This window comes from Malus domestica, chromosome 10 (genome assembly GCF_042453785.1).
Source record: "Malus domestica chromosome 10, GDT2T_hap1".
NCBI lineage: Eukaryota > Viridiplantae > Streptophyta > Magnoliopsida > Rosales > Rosaceae > Malus > Malus domestica.
Window position 1 is genome coordinate 27,139,021 of NC_091670.1, and position 21,150 is coordinate 27,160,170.

Here is a 21,150-nt window from a genome sequence, read left to right on the forward strand (position 1 = left end):
CTAAGTGTTATAAGAAACCTTGAGCTGCCCATATTTTGGAGGCAATGAGTTCAAGGCCATGTGAACTAAGAACTGGTCAGTCATGGGTACTTCGAGATCCTTTAATTTCTGAGCAAGATCAACCATCTTGAGAATGTGTTCTCTGACACTTCCCTCACCATCAAATTTCATAGAGGTAATTTGAGTGAGAAAAGTCCCAGTTTCAGCCTTGTCAGATTCTTTAAATTTTTCCCCAACTGCAGCCAAGAAAGCTTTTGCATTGTCTTGTTTCGGAACACCCCCTTTAACTAATGGAGCCATAGCCTTCCTCATTATCATCAGGGACATTCGGTTTGTTCTCTCCCATTTTTCAAACTTTGCCTTATGATCTACAGTGCTCTCTGCAGTAATTGCTGCAGGTTTTTCCTCCCTTAATGCCAAATCGAGATCCATAAGGCCAAAAACCATTTCAACATCCTCCTTCCACTTCTTGTAGTTAGAACCGGTCAGAGTCTCAATATTGTTGAAATTGAGAGATGTCATATGAGGAGCTGCAAAAAACCAAATATTAATTTTATAGTTGTTAGTCATTAAGTGTCAGCAAACAAAAGAAAAGATTACATATAATCTCTTCTCAACACATAATCGTATAAGCACAGCATCATCTTTGGACAGAAACCATTTATACTAGATTTGCATAGCCAAAATATTGAACACAAGGGCAATTTACATAACTCCAACACTTTTGAGCAGATGAAGAAAGCAATCTTGTCAATTCAATATTTCACTATACATTGATTCATTTGTTTAACTTGAATAAATAAACACTTTTGAGCAGATTATTATTCACTTGATACAAATAAATCACATGTCCAATTACTTAGACAGCAAGCCAAAATCAACAAACTAAACACTTTTGAGCATATTAGTTGTTGAAATTCTTGTTTATGATTCAAATCTCAAAATCAGTTCGACTTTTGACAAATAAGATATGAATCCAAAAGGTCTTCTTGATTGAGTTCCCAGTATTGTAACTATTCTTGAATGTTGTTCTCTGCACAGAATAGCAAACACAACTGGGGGAATATATGGTAATAATTGATTATACATCATGATCATACGATTTAATTGTCAGTATGCAGCGGAAGCATTTAATGACACAAGAGCAAAACATATAGATCATTCATATCAAGAGTTAACCATATATTGAATAAGGAACCCTAGCCATGTTGGGTTGGCTTTGATACCACATGTAAGCAGTATATTAATAAATAAGCTACTGCAACACAGCAAACCAACACAACCCTAGGATTACCAACTAATATCATATTCATCATAACTAGAGAAATACCAGTTTATAGTCTGCAAGACACTTACCTGAGGGCATCGACATTGAAGAAACAATAGAAGAAGAAGTCTTCTACTTCCAGCACACGAAAGTCTCTCTTCTAAGTGAATAGGGTTTTAGATAATATTGAGAGAGTACATGAGGAAGCAGGGACTTCAACTATATATATCCATCCATATAGCTAGAGATTCACTCGGTCCAGCCTATTATCAGAAAGAGTGATAATCTCTATCTCTTAATAAGTTTTAGTCCTATCATGACTCTATATACTAGTATATATTTGATAAGGATCAAAATAGAACAGCTGCAACGTATAAAACTCCACAATTCTTGTCATACTAAAGCTCTCGGACTCCTTGTGTTTCGCATAACTAGTATAACTAGTTAAACGCCACCCAAGTGGTCCAGTTGCAATCTCATTGTCATTCAAACAAGTTTTACACTGTTTTCATATCTTGGTTAACAAAAGGAAGCCTCACTCATATCATGAATTTCCTATTTGAGTTGCTGAGTTGATGAGTAGCAACCAACAAGCAGCAATATGAAAAAGAAGTTGCGGATGTCTTCCATGTTGACTCAAAAGTTATTTATCGGCATTTTGTAAATTGTTATTGTTTTTTACTGTGTATGAGAAGCACTGTAAAAGAATTGGATTGATATTCATGAAATAAAAAAAAAACCATTTGATGTCTTCCATGTTGCCTCCAAAGTTGGTATGCTATTGTTCTTTATCATTGAACTATAAATTTCTAAATAAAGTCATACAAAATACGTGAATTCCTTCAAGTTCATGGCCAATTCCTCCAAATTCATAGAATAAACTTATGCAAAACAGAGGAACCTCATTAACACCATGCAAATTAGGAACAAAAAAATGAGATCAGCTTCCTATGGACAATGAGTGCTCCTCATCCTGCAAGTTCATGGCCAATTCCTCCAAATTCATAGAATAAACTTATGCAAAACAGAGGAACCTCATTAACACCATGCAAATTAGGAACAAAAGAATGAGATCAGCTTCCTATAGACAATGAGTGTTGCTCATCCTGCAATTAACCAAAATAGAAATCATAAAAATGTTGATTAACAATAATAATGCTATTATACATCAAAGACAACAAACGCATTTCAACTATTGATATATTAATTGCACGATATACATAGAAAAACACGTGGAGTATGTATTCTTACCGATTGTGGAGCTCCGGACAATTTCTTTTGTCATGATTAACTCCATATTGCCCACACCCATGACAAAGGTTACCATTAACCCTTTTCTTGCATTTTCCTTTCTCTTTTCCCTTTTTAAGTCTTTTTCCAGATCCTTTGGTCTTAACAGGATCAGGTTCAAGAAAACCAACATCATCTACTATCGATTTTCTTTTTGCACGACATTCCATATCTCCTTTGGTTGCAGAAAGTTCCACATTTTCATTGGTACCACCAACCAATGGCTTAATCTTCTCATTCACAGCATCCATTGCCTCACAAAAGAGTTTACTTGCCTCATCATTTAGAATGACTTTATCAATCAAATGCGAATATTGTTAGAATAATTTTCCACGCCTTTCAAGTACGGATTTGTCGACAGATATCTCCACATTAGAAACCGTACCTAAAGATTTTGCAGATTTAGTCCATCTCTTCAAAATGTATTCATCCGGCAATAACTGAAATTGACGTATTCTATGCAAATATGCCAAAAGATGGCTGCATGGGATTCCTGAACTATCAAATTGTTTGCAGCTACATGATGCAAAATCCCTGGATTTTTCATACAAAATTTCACGAACTCTACCCTTTTCGTCATCAATGGGCAAAACTTTAAACATGCTGCAAGAATCATTTTCGCTTGTAAGCTCAATATTATAGCTGTAACTTTCCCACAACTGCTCTTGAAAATCAAGGTAAGAGCTACATGTATAAATATTGGCCATTTGCGCATCCATCTTAATAAGGCATTTGAGTTTTGGCCTCTCGTTCAAATCAATATGATCTGCCTTCAACTCCGAATGGCGTTGGCGTACCAATGCCCTATTATATTTAACCATAAACTCGAGGAAGGAGTTGTTCTTGGAAACATATTTCTTTAGAAATGAATGTCCACTCTCAGCTCTTTGACTAGTTGAGCAATTTGCAGAAAAAACATGATTCACATAGGATGGAACCCAAGTAGATCGAATCCTATATATCGATTGCAACCAGCCATTACCAGATAATCCACTTTTTGAAACAACGGCCATCCATTTCACATCAAACTCTTCTCTAGTCTCTGACTCCCAAATACATGCTTTGAAATCTAAATAATGATCTCTGTATTTCATCGCAGGAAGCTTGCTCGAGAACTTATCCAAAATATGCCACGTACAGAATCTGTGAAACGTGTTTGGAAAACAGTAAGGAATGGCTTTTGTCATTGCCGGATCTTGATCAGTAATAATCATTTTTGGAGCATCACCAGGCATGGCATTCAAAAATTCTCTAAATAACCAAACGAATGAATCTATCGTCTCGTCACTTAGAAAGGCACCAGCAAAAACGATTGTTTGACCATGATTGTTTATACCCATGAACGGGGCAAATATCATACTATACCGGTTGGTGTTGTATGTAGTGTCAAAAATGACCACATCACCATAAAGCTTGTATGCTTGCCTAGAACTTGCATCGGCCCAAAAACATTGAGTAATCTTGTGTTCTTCATCTGCTTGAATCTTGAATGTGAATTCAGAATTTCTTTCTTGCTCTAGCAAAAAATGATCATGCAACATTTTTCCATCATGCCCCTTCATCTTGTTTCGCACTTTTCCTTGATAGTTATTTAAATCTTCTTGTGTACAACCAACATTTTCAATTCCACCTACCTGCAATCCAAGAATGTCAAATTGTTTGTGTGGAGGTATGTTTGCCATGTCTAGCTGATCAGCTAATATTTTATGACACTTAGTAACCTTGCGATGAGACTTTAGCAAGTGGCGTCTTCGTGGGGATGTCATTGGATGATTATGACCCTCGTCAAATATGGTGATTGCATACCCACCAAGTTTAGATCTCACAACTATCAATCTTGCTTTACAACCCTCTTTGGTTAATCCACGACGCTTTTGTTCGTCACCAATCCATTCTTTTGTATTACTTCCCTCTTTGTTGCACACAAACTCCTTTCTCGTGATCTCACCATCCTTATTTTTCTTACTTAAATGCATTCGGACACTAAACCCAACCTCCCTTGCATAATTGTTGTAAAATTCAAGCACTTCGTCTAATGTTTCGAAACGTTGACCTATGGTAGGCTTGAACTCATCTGTTACTTGAGGATAGAAAAAACAAATACCAGCTACAATTTCTAACTGATTTTCCATTGGAACTTGCATTTCATTAGCTTCCATAACTTGAACAGGCATTTCATTAGTTCCCATAACTTCAATAGTCATCTCATTAGCTTCCATAGCTTCCATAACTTGAATAGGCATTTCATCAGTTCCCGTAACTTCAATAGTCATCTCATTAGCTTCCATAACTTGAACATGAACATTAGCACAATCAAACATCCACACCAAAAAGAATAATAAAAAGCATCAACAAAACTTGAAAAGAAGAACAAAACTCAAATTATTCAAGAAAAATCTGTAACCAAGTTGAATTAGAACTCAAAAACCAACCCGAATTTCTATTTTCTATCTCGTCCACTGCCTCTCGATTTTCAGTGAACTGTCTATTTGAGTAACATGCTTTTCCAAGGCGATAAACCTCTTCAAGGTCAGTTTTCTTTAGTGGGTTTCCAAGACAATCCCAATTATTACAGCAGCGTATATCGTTAATGAAGAGTTCCTTTTCAATTTATTTCAATTTGTCTTCTTAGCTGCTCTCACAGGCTGCCCACCTGCGATGTCAACTCTTCCAGCCTCCATGTTTGCCCATTCTTCTCACAATTTCTATTTACTTTAACTAGAAAAAAACCCACATGATTACTAAAAAGGATAAACTTGGCTCCTTGGTTGTTAATGAAGAGTTCCTTTTCAATTAAAGGGTATTCGATTAGAATTTTGTGAGTTTTAAGTATGATCGACTAACGCACACCGAAACACAACTGCTTCTCTGTTCGTGGGAGAGGAGAGAACCAGAAAAAACCCCATTTGTTCAATCCAAATCCAAATTAATCCTCTAAAATAGTGAATGAGGAGGAGACCCATACCTGAAATCTCTGAAATCTCAAAGGTTATTCCCGATGGCCTATGATTTGGCTGGTATTGTGCTCTGTTCGTGGGAGATGATGTGCGCCTGTGTCGCACGAAAAAGGCGGGAACCAAAAAAGAAAAGGAAAAAGAAAGATGGGGATCCCCATTTAATCTCAACCACCCATTTCATCCAACGGTTAGGAGAAGGCTCCCCATTTTTTCAAAAAAATGGGGATCCCTCCCCTTAAGCTCCCTGTGTGTATATATATATATATATAAATGTGTGTGTTTTAAAGCCAAAATTTGTCACCACCCTCATACCAAGCCAAAATTCGTCACCACCCTCATACCATTCAGAAACACATTGTGCCGCAACCTATACACCATTATACACCATTCTACATCATTCTACATCAACATACATCTTTGCCGCACCCTTTGGAGAAGAAGGAGATCCTTGTCGTGCATTTCATTGATGAAGGAGGACCTTGTGCACAAGCCACCTGCATCCTTAGGAGTTCTAAGAGTTATTTCTTCACTCGTTTTAATTTCAATGTTTATTTCAATTTGCTTTTCAATTGTTATGAACATGTGTAACTAAGTTCTTATTAGTTCATGGTGAATTTGAAGCCATGGACATATGTTAATATGAATTGATTCCTTTCAGTTATTGTTACGTAAAACATGAATGTGATTTACTTATCTATTTGATTGATAACTTATTCTTGTGTGTTGATTAAGGATGCATACTTAGTTTGCATGCATGAATCTAATGCTAAATTATAAGGGACTTTCACCTAATTGCTAGGAACTTATAATTACAAGTAGTGGAGATTGTTAGTCACAATCGTGTTAAGTAGATTCTTGGCAAGAGTATCATGCAGTTCATAGTTATAATTGTCTTGTCAATGCTTATGATTTCCATGGAACTTATTGATCTTTGAATGTATCTCTATCATGTTGTTCATATAGGGAACTTGATTAGAATAATTTGGTTGCGATGCGTTGTCCATTCAATTCAATGAATTTAGGGAAATCTGAGAGTTAATTTGTGCATTCACGATTAATTTGGGGCATTGTCATTCATGGTTTAAAGAAACAATACTGGAAATCGATTTATGTTGCATATGTTTATGTGTGGAGAATGATCCTCTAACTAGCCTATTTCACCATTTAATTCACCCCATTTCATATCTAGTTTGCTTGTTTTGCAATTTGTTTAGTTTCATTTCAATTTCGTCAAAACCAAACCCCTTTTTCTATTTGGTGTCTTGTGTTTTTAAGTCTAGTTTAGTGTTTTAGAGTTTAATTTAAGTAGATTAGCAGCCCTAGTTAATCCCCGGTTTAGAACGATCCCTACTTTCATATACTACAACTATCTTAATAGGGTTTAATTTGTGTGTCAAGTAATTTTCACATCACTTACTTGTTGGAGCAATATTAGAAAATATGGAAAATAACAATATAATTCCAATGATAATAATCATAAAGAAATTCACAACATCAATTATATATGAGATTAATATAAACAACTAGGGACAAAGTTAGAAATACTAACAAACTTGGAGATTGAGGCTCGCATAAATGCAATGTCTTAAAAATAAAATTTCGCCCCTACTCTTATGCTTGTAGTTCGGTAGGCGTTCATCTCCAAGGATTCAACAATCTATAATCCGAAGTCAAAACACTTCAATCTTCGAACTCTGGCGAACTTCATATATTTCGTACTCTCAAAACACGACTCGGAATTTGACACACGAAGCATGAGAGAAACAAAGTGGGGAAACCCTATTTCTCAAGAGTAAAAATTAACTCTAATTTTCTATGTTTAATACCAATGATTTCATGAGTTTATATAGAATCCAACTTCTACTTATTAAAGAGATGTAACTTTTCATCTATAAGTATACATCACTTATCAAGTATCACCTAAACAACATAACCTTTCAAAGAAATTGGTTAACACTATTTTTCATTCAATTATTAAAATTATATATTACAATATTTCATATTATAATATATAATTTCCAACAATCCCCCACATGAATGAAAAATCAGGAAGAATTTGAGAGTACAGGAGAACAAGGGATGCATCGGGAGAGGTGTCTTTTAGACTTGAACCTACCCTAGTGAATACTTATCGGATTTACTTAGTGACGCAGTGAATATAAAATCTTGAACTGTTCACCGCAGCAGTAAACCGATACAATAAGCAACACACATCACTAATCCTAATATATTACGATTCATACTCATTTTGGTCCTGAACAAATCCCGGATTCATGAGAGCTTTAGAGAATTTAGCCATCTCATTCTCATAGAAGCGACCCACTTCTACTCTCACATAGGTGACCACTGATTAAGAATAGTCTGCTCTATTCCTCTGATTTATAAGATATCACTGTCATTAAGTATAAATATACAACCTAAAATGTCTGCAGACAACACACTTCTTCCATCATAGGAATGAGGTATATAGTGTGTTAACTTCTTTGAATCATGCCCAACCAGTTTGCCTATTGAACTTAGACCATGGGATCTCCAATCAACTAAGTTAGGTTTCCGCTCGGCTGATTCATTAGTTATGTTGTCTTTAGCCTCATTCCCCTCGATGATCAACTTACTCTATAGTCTAACCTTTAATAATTGGATCCACCACTAGGTTAACTGTCATTAATGGAATGCACAATTCATCTTATGAAATTATATATCATACGAGAGTAGTTGTTTGACATTGTCAAGTCCTCAAAATTATATTAGGACTTCATTAAGTAATTTGCTAACACTAAGTACTTGGGTAAACTCCCCCACATTTAAGGTATTTGTAAGAAGATCTCTAACCTTGCCATACCTTAAACAATTACTCATTACAAGAGATGACATCTTAAATGTCGTTCAATTAGCAAATTACTTTTAACCAACCCCTACAATTCTTTCATAATTGTAGTTTCTTGTAATGCTATCATTAAATCGATCACATTTTCCACTTTAAGAAGTAATGAACAACTAAGATAGACTTTATCTATCTTTTTAGGCATTCACTCTTCACTAAGCTGTTACAGGAAAAGCTTTTAAAGGTTTTCACACTTTATCATCTAAGTTTTTAAATTATCATGGGACTAGAATCCCTGTCAAAGAATGTTAATTCCCGCCAAAGAATGTTAATCTTAAATTTCAATTGACTCTTCCTCGCTATGACTAGTAACAAGAGAAAGCAAAACTCTTATCATTGCAAGGTATTCCCAAACTTCCAATGTCTAATTCTTCTCAAGGGAATTGGCTTTGGTTTCATACATGACTAACATGAAAATATCCAAGCCCACGCTTGCTTATTATAAAGCCATATTGGGTCTAATGCATTTTGCAAAATGCTCCCACATTTTTAGTGTCTTGTCATTTCTTTCAAAAAGATCCCCACACTTTTAATCCAGTCATCGTCTTTTCAAGATGATAATAACTCATCTAAAATGAGTTCAAAGATTTAACTTAAATACAGTATCTTCTTTTGTTATCAAAAAAGCTTTCTTGCCATGAGTAACCATTGATAAAACACACTCATTGGTTGCCATTGCTTACTAAATAAGCAACATAATGTCTTTCTGCAAATTTACAAAAGACCCCCACATTTTTGTTGTCACATTTAACTATTAATAGTTGAACAAGTCACATTCAGGAGACTAAATTCTCCTCCATCATCCTCTTGAAATATAATTATCCCAAGTGACTTGGTTGGTTAATTTCTTTCACCAAATATGTTGCCCAAATGTAATAAAAACCATGTACATGTGGTTCGTAAACAAGGTATAGATCAATCTGATTTATAGACATGATTTGGCCTCCCAATCATATCTTTGGCCTTTGATTTCACATATGGCCAATGATCAATCCAAGTTTTTCCTTCGGCCAAAATTTCAATGTGCTGCCACCGCAAATGGAGAAGTCCATTCAGACGGTAGCCATGTCTGGTTTTAGCAAACATACATATTGGTAATGTACCATTCTGAAATTTAGAGATCGTTCCCAAACACTCGCGCATCAAATTTATGTCATAACTTTGATCTGAAAAGTTATTATCCAAGAAACACAATTAATCGGCCAACGACGACAACCCTTCGTAAAGAGTTACTTACACTTTGACATTTCCACGTATGTCCTTCATTTTTCTTAGAAATATCTTTTGGTTTGCAATTACGACGAACAAACTTTTCTGGAAAACCAAAAACTTCCAGAAATCGATGTAGGTTTCCGAACCGCACTTACGCGGCTGATTTCACAAGCCGTGTTTGCATGCCTTCCAAGGAACACAACTTCCCAAATAAAGACTTTCATAACAGGTGTCCCACCTTTTCATATATTAACATGGAAAGATTGCAATCGATTATTCAAATATATCATTGTTTCAGAGAGAGAGGACAAACATGCATAAGAAACTAAGTGCATATTAACCGTTTGGCTTGGAATTTTGTTTCCAAGATTTTTTTTTTTCTTTTTTTTTTCTTCACTGCTTTCCTTCTATGTTGCCGTCTATATCAGTTCATGTCCTTTTCTTTCCCAGAAAATAAGTGTATGCACAAAGTAAAACTATTTTATTAAAGCAACATGCAAACTATTTTATTGAAGCAACATGCAAACACTACTCTTACGTATACATGAATATATTTATATTTGTATCATGTTTAACAATACTATTATGTATACCGAGTATACATCAATAAGCAAATAAACTGCAGCCCCACTGAGACATACCTTTTTCCGTAGAAAACCATAGTTTCTCCGACTTAGGGTTAGGGTTACGTTCAAAGTTGTTGATCTTAAAATCTTCTAACACTCACATTCATACATACTTCTAATATTGCATAATAATTTCTATCTTTAGATTGTTGGAGCAATATTAGAAAATCTGAAAAATAACAATATAATTCCAATGATAATAATCATAAAGAAATTCACAACATCTATTATATATGAGATTAATATAAACAACTAGGGACAAAGTTAGAAATACTAACAAACTTTGAGATTGAGGCTTGCATAAATGCAATGTCCTAAAGATAGAATTTCGACCCTACTCTTGTGCTTGTAGTTCGGTAGGCATCAATCTCCCAGGATTCAACAATCTATAATCCGAAGTCAAAGCACTTCAATCTTCGGACTCTGGCGAACTTCATATATTTCGTACTCTCAAGACACTACTCAGAATTTGACACACAAAGCATGAGAGAAACAAAGTGGGGAAACCCTATTTCTCAAGAGTAAAAATTAACTCTAATTTTCTATGTTTAATACCAATGATTTCATGGGTTTATATAGAGTCCAACTTTTACTTATTAAAGAGATGTAACTTTTCATCTATAAGTATACATCACTTATCAAGTATCACCTAAACAACATAACCTTTCAAAGAAATTGGTTAACACTATTTTTCATTCAATTATTAAAAGGGGTGTGCTATCCACACACCCCTTTTTACTTCTCACACACCCTTGTTAATTTATGTCCGTTGATCTTCTTTAATTCATCCGATCCGACGGCCAAAAATCAAAAAGATGTGAGAGAAGTAAAAAAGGTGTGTGGATATCACACCCCTTATTAAAATTATATATTACAATATTTCATATTATAATAAATAATTTCCAACATTACTTACGGACCACTATGACTCAAGATAGGCTAAATGGATTAGCAATCTTATGTATTGAAAATGATGAGATTGAAGACTTGGAGTATGATAATATAATTGATAATTTTGTTTCAAAAAATGCTAGAAAACAATTTCTTAAAGGTTGAAATTTCAAGGAGCTTTGCTAGGAGTGGTTGTATATGATTGTACTTTTGATTGTCGGGGTTTAGGTACAATGCCCCCCCCCCGGTTGTATATTTTCTCAAGTAATATAATTTGGGTGTGAGGGCTTAGCCCCTCAACTTCGACTGGATTCCAGCCCTCGTTAAATTTTTTTTTTTAAACATATGTTTCCGTATTAAAAAAGGGCACATTTTGAGCTTTCGTACTGCGCACCAAAAAAACTCAAGACTGGCCCTGCTTAGTAGTGGGAAGAGAACTTCTCATCAAGGTGGTTGCTCAAACTCTTCTTGCTTATGCAATGAACTGTTTCTTACTGCTGAAGACTTTTTGAGATGAACTTCATAAAATGGCTCGGTTTTGGTGGGGGAGTGACCCAGATGCCCTAAAAATACACTGGTGGTCAAGGGCGAAATTATGTAAACCTAAAAGGAAGGGGGTATGTGTTCACAGATTTGTATGCTTTTATTTTGGCCGTGTTGTCTAAACTAGGGTGGTGTTTAATCTACCAACCAGATTCCTTGGTTGCCAAGTTGTTTAAAGCTATAACTATCCCATGTCATCTTTTTGGGATGCAACCAACCCATTCTATAGCTCCTATTGTTGGATTAGTATTCTTAAGGCGCGTGAGGTGCTTAAGGGGGCTTCTAGGTGGAATGTGGACAATGGAGAGACGATACAGGAGTAGCATATAATCGGTCGCTTCTGCGGCCGAATGCATTTAAAGTGTTATCAGTGGCACCAGTCTCTCGCAAACATATGAAGGTTCAAGAACTTCTTGATCTGGTAAGCAAATCTTGGCAGCTCGAGGTGATATCAAATTTATTTTTGGAGGAAGAAGTGAAACTTGTACGCATTATGCCTATTAGTTTTCATATGCCGGCGGATAGATTGATATTGAATTGGTCGGTATGATGATATGGGCTTCATGGCAGAAATGAACTCTTTGGTGTAGGAAGGCAAAAGCGGACAACCCTTAGAGGTGGTGCAACGAGATCTTTGTTAGTATCAGGAATTTCGACAGGTCAACACCAAACCGAGTTTGCCTAAACAGCCCATGCCAGCAAGATGGCAAGCACTTAGGGAATGTTGGTTTAAGATTAATGTTGACGGAGCCACTCGGTTTGCATAACTTGGTGTGGGGGTCATAATTCATGATTGGCATGGGCACTTTATGGCAGTCGGTGCTTGGAAGAAGGAGCGCATTCGTCTGTAGCACACATCAAATTGCTGGTAGTTTGTGAAGGTCTTTGGTTAGCAAAACGTATGGGGGTACAATAGATTGTGGTCGAGAGTGATTATACGCATGCTCTTGTGCAATTAACGACCAGTCTAGGGACATATTTGCTATTGGCATGATTGCGGAGGATGCACGTGGTGCGGCTGCATTTCAATTTAAACAGTTCATGTATGTCCCTGCAAGCTATAAGAGCAACTCTAACGTTGCTTTAATGCCTTGGGGAAAGGCAACCCAATCCATTCCCCCCCCCCCCTCTCCAAAACACTCCAGACCACTTGGGCAATTGGGCTCAAGGCGAGACCAATGGAGAAGTTAGGCAATAATCGTCTGACCTAGCGTCCTGCCTATGTGACGTAGCCACAATTTAAATTATTTTAAAAAAAAATTTAAATACTAATTAAAAATATAAAAAATTAGAATTTTTTTCTATAAAAGCCTAACCATGTTCTTCCAGTTTACATTACATTTCAATATTTACAAATACTTCGAACTAATCTTTTATTATTACATGAAATTAAAAATAAAGTTATCTTTTATTATTTTATAAAATAAAAAAATACTAATATTTTAATACAAATTACTTGGACTATTTAGTTTAGAGGTAGAGATGTACTTAGCTAGTTACTGTTCATTGTAGACCCGTTCATTTCAGCGGATTGAGTCCATTGCCCAAGAGGCCCTTACTACACTAGAAGTGCTCTAATGGGCCATGGATTTGCTCAATTTGTCATGTCATTGGGCAACAAGATAGTTTGGCTCGAAGGTTCACCTAATGTAACTCTCATTTGAGGTCATTAATATATCGTCTCTTTTAAAAATAAAAAGTTATTGATTTGTTTATAAATAAGATGTTAAATTTAGTTTAAAGTGAGTGTTGTTGGAATTGAAAAGAAAAAGAGACCTCTTGTTTTACTACTGGTGAATAGAATTTAAGAATTATGTATAAACTAAAAGAAGTAATACTGATTAAGTTAACCACAAAAAAAGAAGAAGTATAATACTAAATTATTTAGAAAGGCTGAAATAGTGAGGTAGGCCTAGCCTCCCAGGCCTATGCTAGCCCTATAATACCTCCGCTTTTGGTCACAAAGTATCTTGAGGATGAACTCCTAAAGAGCCGAACCTTTTCTCAATTATCAATCTTGTAATATTACTTCTATACCAATACGAGAATGAGGCGTTGAAAGTGACGGAGCCAGAATTTAAAAACGGACAGGGTACATGGGCTAGATTATTTATCTTACCTTAGTATACCAATTAAAAAATCAATTGTAGCTTTCATGTTCTCGCTTTTGCATAGGCGGTAGCTTTCTTAATTAGGTGTTGAGTTTAAGTTGGAATGGGGTGGGCCGTGGGCTGCGTTTTAGAATTTAGGTTGGGCACAAAATATGAAGCGAGAAAATGAAAGACACCATCGAGTTCAAAAAGAGTTGAGCACTACCTCTCACCCAATGGCGTAATCATAAATTATTTAGTGGATGGGCTAAGTTAAAATTATTACTACGAAATCAAATTTTTAATCATTTGTTGCCTACATAAAATTATATAATAATAAGCCTGAAAGTAATAATTTGAATCAAGAGTATACTATGTTTTCTAGGCTTCTAGCCTTCAAAACTTTCAAGTGAATAAAATAAGGAACCATATGCGTTATGGAAGTTTTAATTTATTACTATTAAATTAGATAGCTGATAGACTCATCTCATTGTCTTATTTTTCCACCCACATTATAATCTCACCCGCCTTAAAAAATTAAAAAATTGAAATGTTATTTCCCCACCCATTATTATTCCAAAATTAACTAATATTATATATATGGGTAAAATTATAAAATTATCTGCCTGCAAAGAAATAAATCTGTGTGAATAAGAACCACAGACGCAAATTCAAGTGAAAAAGTTTGATGGCAAAGATCAGTACTAATACTAATCATAATATAGTAGGCAAAATTAAATATAAACTCAAAGCCAAAAAGGTATACAAATTGAAATGAAAAACCATCGAGGCATGCAAATTCAAATGAAAAAGTTCGACAACGAAAACTTCAAATGTATGGATGCAACGAATTCAGATGATCCACACACAAAATTATTCTTCTATCTCTTCAATGAAAACATAATCTTCTATCTCTTCTATAGAAACGTCATTTTCTACCTCTTTAATGAACAAGCCATCTTCTAAATCCATTGTTTTTTTTTTTTTTTTTTTTTTTTTTTGCTTTATGTGAATGAAAGATGGAAAGATGGAAAGATGGAAAGATGAATTAACATTTAAGGTAGACAAATCGTCTCTAAACAAAACATGAGAGTTATCAGCAAAAGAGGGTAAGTAATGTCCCTATCAGTCAATTTACAAATGAACAAATTTGTAATTAAAAAAATATTAAAATATGGGTGGGAAGATAAGACACAGGAGTGTAAACAACATCACTCTTAAATTATAATATTGGTTAAAGTAATGAGTTTATTTAATATTATTTGGCTCTTATTTTCCTTAAAGACAGACTTAAGATTCAAATTTATTTACTAAGTGAAATATGACAATTTATAATCATAAAATAGTTCAAAAAAATAAAAAATTTAAGCTTAAAGAATCAAAACTCTCTTTATGTTATAGTCTAGAGAATCTTGTACTTGGCTCTGTCAGTGCTCTCATCTAAGTTCACCATTGTATGAAAAGACAAAAAATGACAAATTACTTTAAACATAAGATGATATTTCTATCTACACGTGGACCACAAATCCCATTTCTTGCTAAAAACAAAATAGAAACTTCTATCGTTCATCTTTCCATACCAAGTCCTTTCTTTGCATTTAATCCAGATTAGGAGGGTTAGGCTGTGTCATTTATAATAACTTCGAAGTACCTTTTTTTTTTTTATGACAAACGATAGATTTTGTTAGATTATATGTTAAATTAGTCACTGACAAAATATGAACTCACACCGTCATTCAATGACTCAACATCTTTCCACCACTATAGTAAAAAGTCACTTGCATAATTTCGAAGTATTTGGTCTTGTGGCTTTTTTTTCTAAGTCCATGTCCACGCTGATAAAGACAGGTTATCCAACGAATGTATGTTGCCTCTCCCTTGTCTAAAATATATGTGCTACTGCCACTTAATTTTACAGTCTAGTGGTATGCTTTTTATATGTAAGTGAGAGGTCTTAAGTTCGATTCTCGCCAAAGGCAAATTTGAATCCTACTATTGCTAGCTCATTATGGGTCTAAGCCCACCCCCTCCCATTAGTGTTGATTATATCGTTTGTTCAAAAAAAATAGAGTGAAGTGTCAATTTAGTCCATAAACTATTATTTAGTGAAAATTAGGTCTCTGAATTATTTTTTCGGTAAAATAAATCCCAAATTCATTAAAATTTGCTACTTCCATCCTTACTTTTATTTTCAAAGCTGTTTTATCCAATTTTTCGTCAACTTAAGTCACTTAACACACTTTAGTGTAATACCGTTTTTTTTCTCGCCTATAAGCCCTTAACATTTCATATAGGTTGCGAATCTAACGTCTAATTTACCCCCAAATGTAACTCCTTTCACTATTTCTTTATGTAAAATTACCAATATACTCTCTAATGTTTATTAAATGCAAGTAACGTAACTTAAATTGATGGAAAACTAAATATAGTACCTTCAAAAATAATTTAAAGACCTAATTTTTACTCAGGTAATAATTCAGAGACTAATGGCCAATCCACCCAAAAAAATATATGTGCTGCTCAATCTAGGATTACGCCTCCTATGATCTGTAATCCTTGTAGAATTCTATGTGTATAATCTTTCTGTAACATCAATTTCGATAAGTTTAGTGTATATAATAATTATAGAAAGAAATTATAATCTCATCCCTCTTTTTTCAACTCTATTGATTGAAACCTTATTCATTTTCAATCTTTCATCAAGGTCCCTCGGTTTTAATAAACGTCATTAATTATTTTAATAATAAAATATTTTACATGTCAAGATAGTTAAATTTTATTTCTAAATATATTCATTTAGTGTTAAAAACGTTACATTTTAATATATATATATATATATATATTTATGGCTTAATTTTGTATCATATATTTTTTATTTTTACTTTGTATCCATTTTAATTTGAAACCCTTTTTTTGAATTGTACCAATTTTCTTTTCAATTTAGTTTGTATACATATTAATTTTTTTTTGTGTACATATTTTTCAAACTTTTATTTGTACTCATTTTTTAACCTTTATTTGCACCAATAATTTACTAATAACGTACTCATTTGTCTTTCAAAATGAATCACTTTGTTATATGTAAAATGTATTAATTTTTTTTTGTAAGTACCATTTTTTGGTGTAAAATGTACCCGTTTTCTAATGTACGACCTTTTTTTTTTTTAATCTAAAACGTATCATTTTTTTTATATAAAATGTACCCATTTTTTTTTATACAAAATGTACTCATGTTTTTTTATATAAAACATACCAACTTTTTATATGTAAAATGTACCGTATAAAAATTACCAATTTCTTGTATGTAAAATATCATAATATAAGTAATGACAAATCATGGATTTTATTTAAATATAATTTATCTTAATGACAAATCAAGTCATTAAGATAAATTATACTTTTTATATAAGTATAATTTATTTTTTTTAATATTTTTAATCCCACAAATCTTGAATTTTATTTAAAATCTCATTAATATAAGTAACTACAAATATCAAATTTTAATTTAAAATTATAATAACCTACATAGAAATACATTATTGCATTAATTTCAGGGACTTCAATAAAAAAATGAAAACCAACAAGGTTTCAGTCAAAGATAATTGATAAATAGAGACCGCATCCACCAAATCAAAGTGCTTAATAATATGGGCATTTAACCATTTCATTTTGAGTTTTTTTATTTTTACCTTTCAGTTTTCATATTTGTTAAAAAATTGAAAACTAAAATCTTATTTGATAACTACTTCAAGTTTTTAATTTTTAATTTTTTAAGTTTATATTTTATTTTTAATTGAAAACTGAAAGTATTTATTTAGGCATTTTATATTAGCACCCCACAAAATGTTGAATTACCCCACATTAAAATTTAATATTAATAACTTATTTACCCTACTATGCAATTACAATTTTGACCTTATTAGGTTTAAAAAAAAATAAAAATTTCTAAATACACCCCAAATCACTTTTAATGACACACCCCATCCCGAAGAAGGGCATGCTGGCCGTCACGTGAGAGTGACGTAACCATTTACACAGTTCGGAAGCTTTAAAAAAAATACAATTACTAAGATGAAACACCCGAGGGTGAGTTCTACTTTTCTGAATTCTGTCAGAACACCGTACCCTGTCCCGAATGAGGGCATGCTGGCCATCACGTGAGTGTGACGTAACCATTTACACAGTTCGGAAGCTTTAAAGATACAATTACTAAGATGAAACACCCGATGGTGAGTCCTACTTTTGTGAATTATATGAATTGATATTTGATGCATATATATATGTGAATTGGTGTTGTGGATGCACAAGTGAGTATCATGTGAGTTTATGTTATTCATGTGAATCATTGATGATGTGAATTGTGTTGAGAGCTCATAACCTGCACCTCTAGTGTTAGTGCTTATATTATTCACCGCACCGCACGCTCACCTTAGATCCAAGTAGGTGCATGTTGTACAGACCATGAGAGGGTTCCGACATGCTAGTCGTACAAATCACTAGATGTGGTTCCGACTAGTAGGTGACCTTAGATTATGTGCACAAATGATTAATGAGAGAAGCACTAGAGCGTATTATTTCACCATTCTTGTCGTACAGACTACTTCAGGTAGTTCCGACTTATGTGCAGAGTAGCGCCGTACAGGTCACCGTGGTGACTCCGGCTGTATTGGATATTGAGCTATAGAATTAACCATACAGGACCAACTGCAGGGTCTCCGGTTGATTCATTATGTCACCTGTTATATTGATGCATCCATATTCTGTCATTGACATTATTGCATGGCATACTTGCTGAATTTTGGTAAAGATTAATGTTTTGAGAGATTTGAACAAATATTATGCTATTATGTTATTTTCTGGGAAAGTATACAGGTTTTACGACGAGGGGTTAGAAATGTTTTAAATGAAATGTTTTCGAAAAACTTTGTTTTACTGACCCACTCAATTTTGTTTTGCGCCCCTCCAGGTTCTTGATAGCAGAGCTTTGGTGGCCACGAGGAATCCAACAGTGTTCTGACAGAATTCACAAAAGTAGGACTCACCCTCCGGTTGATTCCTTATTTCACCTATTATATTGATGCATCCATATTCTGTTTTTTGACATTATATCATGGCATACTTTCTGGTTTTGATAAAGATTGATGATTTGAGATATTTGAAGGTATATGCTATTATGTTATTTTCTGGGAAAGTATACAAGTTTTACGACGAGGGGTTACAAATGTTTTAAATGAAATGTTTTCGAAAACTTTGTTTTTACTGACCCACTCAACTTTGTTTTGCACCCCTCCAGGTTCTAGATATCAGAGCTTTGGTGGCCACGTGGAATCCAGCGGTGTTCTGACAGAATTCACAAAAGTAGGACTCACCCTCGGGTGTTTCATCTTAGTAATTGTATTTTTTTTAAAGCTTCCGAACTGTGTAAATGGTTACGTCACTCTCACGTGACGGCCAGCATGCCCTCCTTCGGGATGGGGTGTGTCATTTAACGTATTATTTATCTACTTCAACTATCAAAACCCTTCCCACCTTCCATTGTTGAATAAAACCCTAAGCAATGAAACTATAAACATGTTGATTGAGAAAAAAAAAATTGACCGGAACATGAAATCGGTGTTTCAAAAGCTTTACTGAGGTAAGACTTAATATTTTTCTTTGTTTTAGTGATTTTGATGACATCGATAATTATTTAATCTCACTCAATCTAATAATTCAAGAATTAGCACTTATGAATCTCATAATTCAAAAACCATGGCATGCAAACTGATTGTAGATTGAGTCAATGGCATTCATAAGGTGCTTTCTTGCAGGTCGACTTGGTTCGACCAAAATATGCACAAGAAAATGGAAACAACATGGTAGCTTTGAAATCATTATTATTGTTATTGAAAAACATTCAAATGAACCTAAACATTTTTTTCAAATCATTCAATTTGAAATCATTCGGCAAACTAACGTTCAGATGGTTTGAAATAATTCGGCAAAATTAAAAATGAGTGTTACAAGATTTGAGAAATGTGGGGGTGTATGTAGAAAGTGTAAGGTGTATATTAAGAATGTGGGATGTGAGGGTATTATGGGAAAGGAAGTGGGTTGTATTAAGATAATTTTTAATTGAAAAAGTAAATGTGGGGTGTATCAAGTATGTGGGGTTTATTCAACAACTTGTGGGGTGCTGATATAATTAGCCTTTATTTACCATCTGTTTTTTTTTTTAATTTTGATTGAAAATAAAATGTGTACAGCCAAAAGTAATTCCAAAAATTATGCAAACGGCACATGAACTTTTTCTTGAAAAAGACAAAAATGCCCTCATTAAATGGGCATGACCCATAAATATTCTCACGCACAGCCTAGCATCTCTAGAGGCTTGAGCAACAAACTAGGACACCGCCAAACTATCCTAGCCATGGCAATGAGAAAAGTCAAATGCATTAAAAATATGATTGATTATTAAAATCATATCTTTAATGCATTTCTGATTAAAGATCAACTCAAACAAGTAAGGAATCCTTATCCTAATTAGTCAAGGATACTTCCATCAACATCTCAAGATATTATCTCATAATTAATATCTTTGAGATTATTCTTCATCCTACAAATGACACACCTTAGTCAATGGAAAGCCGCCACGTGTAAGGCAAAAGCCTAAACCTATGGCCGACCACCTCCCTGTAAATACCTCATCCCAACCAATTTATGGTAAGCTTTTGCTATTCACTTAAGCACTAAACTCTCTCTCTTTTTTTCAGAGAAACTAACTTAGGCATCGGAGGTCCATTGGCCAAATCCCCTATCCCTCCCCCCTTACAGCCCCCGCCCCCTAAAACCTTGTAGGCGCGTGACGCTTTGCCTTTGATCAAATGTGTTATTTGTTTTGTGGGTACAATTTTGCCAAAACTGAATACTGCAGAATTTTACCACCACAAATTGGTGTTTTCATTGAAAACCCCGATTTAATATTCACGAAAAAGGCTCTTGCTTCACTTTTGGAATTTTCTGTTATGTTGAATTTCTCATACGCAATGTCATTGAATTTCCCTTAGAAATTCAATCCCTGGAGAAAGGATATAATGGTAGAAAATTTTGAAATCATGACGAACGGAATACCCTACGTTCAAAGATATGGACTGAAGGATGGTGACCAAGACATGGCCTGGCGTCGTCACTTCTTGTGATTCAATGCAACATCAAGATGAGCCCTAACGCCACAAAGCACAACCATCACCATGGCTACTGCCCAGTAGCCATTACAGGGCCACTAAACGACAACCCAATGTGTTGTCTAGCAGCTCTTGCAATGTGCAGGAATAACAGGCCCAGGGCATGAGGCCAGACCATCGCAGCAGTTGTTGTAGGCCAAGCGGCTTAGACGGCCCAGGCCCAAGCA

The 21,150-nt window shown here is 34.5% G+C and overlaps 3 protein-coding genes across 3 annotated transcripts; all 3 read right to left on the bottom strand.

The window, feature by feature from the left end:
• Nucleotides 1–1,372, bottom strand: LOC139188649 (uncharacterized). Its single transcript, XM_070806292.1, has 2 exons — nucleotides 1,357–1,372; nucleotides 1–530 (listed from the first exon to the last, which is right to left on the bottom strand). The coding sequence occupies exons 1-2, from the start codon at nucleotides 1,370–1,372 to the stop codon at nucleotides 1–3; spliced, it is 546 nt and encodes a 181-aa protein (XP_070662393.1).
• A 742-nt stretch (nucleotides 1,373–2,114) lies between these two features.
• LOC139188342 (uncharacterized) lies at nucleotides 2,115–2,876 on the bottom strand. The gene is made up of 2 exons (XM_070805625.1): nucleotides 2,519–2,876; nucleotides 2,115–2,373 (listed from the first exon to the last, which is right to left on the bottom strand). Exons 1-2 carry the CDS (start codon nucleotides 2,806–2,808, stop codon nucleotides 2,349–2,351), a joined length of 315 nt encoding a protein of 104 aa, XP_070661726.1. The 5' UTR covers nucleotides 2,809–2,876; the 3' UTR covers nucleotides 2,115–2,348.
• On the bottom strand, nucleotides 2,875–4,845 carry LOC139188650 (protein FAR1-RELATED SEQUENCE 5-like). The gene has a single exon (XM_070806293.1). It carries the CDS (start codon nucleotides 4,843–4,845, stop codon nucleotides 2,875–2,877), a length of 1,971 nt encoding a protein of 656 aa, XP_070662394.1.
• Between the last annotated feature and the right edge of the window lie 16,305 nt (nucleotides 4,846–21,150).